This window comes from Rhinopithecus bieti, unplaced genomic scaffold, assembly GCF_001698545.2.
Source record: "Rhinopithecus bieti isolate Rb0 unplaced genomic scaffold, ASM169854v2 scaffold_35314, whole genome shotgun sequence".
NCBI classification, from domain to species: domain Eukaryota; kingdom Metazoa; phylum Chordata; class Mammalia; order Primates; family Cercopithecidae; genus Rhinopithecus; species Rhinopithecus bieti.
The window spans coordinates 166,610-170,635 of NW_016814808.1; the positions used below are offsets into that span (position 1 = coordinate 166,610).

Below are 4,026 nucleotides of genomic sequence, written 5' to 3' on the forward strand. Positions count from 1 at the left end.
AAATTTCTTTTCCTACACTGACAAATCCTTATGATTTTCTTGAAAATAGGAATTTGAAACTCATTTATGCAAAACATAATTATCAAAAATGACAAAATTAGCAAATAATTCTACAAAAAAAACCAAAAATGAAGTCTTTAGGGTACATTAGGAATTGAGTATTGAAGTTATCCTCACCCAGGAAGACCAGGTTTCTGTAGTTCTCTAACATCACATCCCAATATAAATCCTGCTGAACAGTGTCCAGGCATTCCCACTCCTCCAGAGAGAATTCTACAGTCACATCCCTAAATGTCAGTGGTCCCTGAAAAACACACACACAAGACACACATGTATTTACCAAGTGGTCATGGACGGAATTTTTAATTTCACTCAAGGTGTAATTACAGAGTAGAGAGAACAGGTTCTGACTTATAGGAGTGACTGAAATTATCCAAGAAAATAATTTTTAACCCAGAAATATTCTCTAATGTATTCTCTGACTCTAAAAAACACACCCCCACACACATTTACCAAGTGGCCACAGGCAGAATTTTTAATGTGACTCGGGGTCAAATGAGAGAGAACTGGTTCTGACTTATAGAAGTGACTAAAATTATCTAATAAAATAATTTTCAACATAGAAATATTCTCTAATGTATTCTTTTTACTTTTCTATTTTTATTATACTTAAGTTCTAGGGTGCATGTGCAAAACGTGCAGGTTTGTTACATATGTATACATGAGCCATTCACATTAGGTATATCTCCTAATGCTATCCCTTCCCTCTCCTCCAACCCCACTACAGGCCCCTTTGTGTGATGTTCCCCACCCCGTGTCCAAGTGTTCTCATTGTTTAATTCCCACCTACGAGTGAGAACATGTGGTGTTTGGTTTTCTGTCCTTGCGATAGTGTGCTCAGAATGATGGTTTCCAGTTTCATCCATGTCCCTGTAAAGGACATGAACTCATCCTTTTTTTATGGCTGCATAATATTCTATGGTGTATGTGTGCCACATTTTCTTAATTCAGTCTATCATTGATGGACATTTGGGTTGGTCCCAAGTCTGTGCTATTGTGAATAGTGCCACAGTAAACATACGTATGCATGTGTCTTTACAGCAGCAGCATGATTTATAATCCTTTGGGCATATTCCCAGTAATAGGATGGCTGGGTCAAATGTATTTCTAGTTCTAGATCCTTGAGGAATCGCCTGTCTTCCACAATGGTTGAACTGGTTTACAGTCCTAACAACAGTATAAATGCGTTCCTATTTCTCCACATCTTCTCCAGCACCTGTTGTTTCCTTACTTATAACTACCTGATAGAGGTTCCAAGATGGCTGAATAGGAACAGCTCCAGTCTACAGCTCCCAGCATGAGCGACACAGAAGATGGGTGATTTCTGCATTTCCAACTGAGGAACCGGGTTCATCTCACTGGGGCTTGTCAGACAGTGGGTGCAGTACATGGAGTGTGAGCTAAAGCAGGGTGGGGTGTTGTCTCACCCAGGAAATGCAATGGGTGGGGGAATTCCCTTTCCTAGGCATGGGAAGCCGTGACAGACAGTACCTAAAAAATTGGGACATTCTCACCCTAATACTGCTCTTTTCCAACACTCTTAGCAAACGCACACCAGGAGATTATATCCCATGCCTGGCTCGGAGGGTCCCAGGCCCACAGAGCCTCACTCACTGCTAGCACAGCAGTCTGAGATCCAACTGCAAGGCAGCAGTGAGGCTGGGGGAGCGGCGTCCACCATTGCTGAGGCTTGAGTAGGTAAACAAAGCAGCCAGGAAGCTCCAACTTGGTGGAGCCCACCGCAGCTCAAGGAGGCCTGCCTGCCTCTATAGACTCTACCTCTGGGGACAGGGCATAGCTGAACAAAAGGTAGCAGAAACTTCTTCAGACTTAAACATCCCTGTCTGACAGCTTTGAAGAGAGTAGTGGTTCTCCCAGCATGGAGTTTGAGATCTGAGAATGAACAGATTGCCTCCCCTGACCCGAGTAGCCTAATTGGGACACACCTCGAGAGGTGACAATGTGCTAGCAGCCCTCATTCTCAGCACCTCCTTGGCCTCCGCATGCACTCTGGCGGTGCTTGAGGAGTCCTTCAGCCCGCCACCACACCATGGGACCCGTCTCTGGGCTGGCTGAGGCCGAAGCTGCCTCCCTCTGCTTGCCGGGAGGTGTAGAAGGAGAGACACAGGCGCGAACCGGGGCTGTTGGCCGCGCTCGTGGGCCAGTGCAAGTTCCCGCAGGCGTGGACATGAGCTCAGCGGGCCTGCACATAGAGCAGCCAGCTGGCGCCACCAGCCCAGGGCAGTGAGAGGCTTAGCACCAGGGCCAGCAGCTGCGGAGGTTGCGCCCGGTCCCCCAGCAGTGCTGGCCTCCCGGCCTGACGGTGCTACACTCAAATTCTTAGCTGTCTCCCCACGAGGCAGGGCTCAGGACCTGCAGCCCACCATGTCTGAGCTCCCCTGCCTGCAGTGGGCTCCCGCTCTGCGGGAGCCTCCTGGATGGGCACCACCCAGTGCTCCATGGTACCCGGTCCCATCCAGAGTCCAAGGGCTGAGGAGTGCAGGCACAGCTCAGGACTGGCGGGCAGCTCCACCTGCAGCCCCAGTGCAGGATCCACTACGTGAAGCCAGCTGTGCTCCTGAGCCAGATGGGGACTTGGAAAACTTTTATATCTAGCTGGAGGATTGTATGTGCACCAATCAGCACTCTGTATCTAGCTAATCTGGTGGGGACTTGGAGAACTTTTATGTCTAGCTAGAGGATCTTAAATACGCTCTAGCTCAGGGTTTGTAAATACACCAATCAGTATTCTGTGTCTAGCTCAAGCTTGTAACTATACCAATTGGTACTCTGTATCTAGCTAACTCTGTGTCTAGCTAACCTAGTGGGGACTTGGAGAACTTTTCTGTCTAGCACTCTGTGTCTAGCTCAAGGATTGTAAATGCACCAATCAGCTCTCTATAAAATGGACCAATCAGCAGGATGTGGGTGGGGTCAGATAAGGGAATAAAAGCAGGCTGCGCGAGCCAGCAGTGGCAACCTGCTGGGGTCCCCTTCCACACTGTGGAAGCTTTGTTCTTTCGCTCTTTGCAGTAAATCTTGCTGCTGTTCACTCTTTGGGGCCACGCTGCCTTTATGAGCTGTAACACTGCAAAGGTCTGCAGCTTCACTCCTGAAGCCAACGAGACCACGAACCCACTGGGAAGAATGAACAACTCCAGATGTGCTGCCTTTAAGAGCTGTAACACTCACCATGAAGGTCTGCAGCTTCACTCCTGACAGCGAGACCATGAACCCACCAGAAGGAAGAAGCTCCAGACACATCTGAATGTCTGAAGGAACAAACTCCGGACACACCATCTTTAAGAACTGTGTAACACTCACCACGAGTGTCCGTGGCTTCATTCTTGAAGTCAGTGAGACCAAGAACCCACCAATTCTGGACACAATCTCCCAGTAGGGGCTGACTGACACCTCATGCAGCTGGGTGCCCCTCTGAGATGAAGATTCCAGAGGAAGGATCAGGCAGCAACATTTGCCATTCTACAATATTTGCTGTTGTGCAGCCTCTGCTGGTGATACCCAGGTAAACAGGGTCTGGAGTGGACCTCCAGCAAACTCCAATAGACCTGCAGTAGAGGGTCCTGACTGTTAGAAGGAAAACTAACAAATAGAAAGGACATCTCTAATGTATTATCTAACTCTGAGAAAAGAGAGTGGCATAGGAGTCACAACATCAGTATATATATGCTATTTTTCTGAATAAAGTATAAACTTAAGGGCATAAACACAAACGTACATTTTTGAGTGCTACATTTACATCACACAGAATGAGTTGTGTATATTTTTCAGATCAAAAAGACATGTTGAGTTAGAAGGTACCTCTCAAATTTTAATGTGTAGAATAAACTGGATATCTTGTTAATGCAGATTATTTTTTCAGAAGATCTAGAATAAAGTCTGAGTTTCTGAATTTCTTTCTTTTTTATTTTTTTAGCTTCTGAATTTCTTTTTTTTTTTTTTTGA

The 4,026-nt window shown here is 46.5% G+C and overlaps 1 protein-coding gene across 1 annotated transcript in view; it reads right to left on the minus strand.

Annotated features, from left to right (window-relative positions):
* The window catches only part of LOC108515463 (zinc finger protein 257-like), a 29,332-nt gene that overhangs the window by 11,672 nt on the left and 13,634 nt on the right, over positions 1-4,026 (minus strand). The window contains exon 2 of the mRNA XM_017852389.1: positions 178-304. Coding sequence (XP_017707878.1) covers positions 178-304 — 127 coding nt within the window. The remainder of the gene's footprint in view (positions 1-177; positions 305-4,026) is intronic.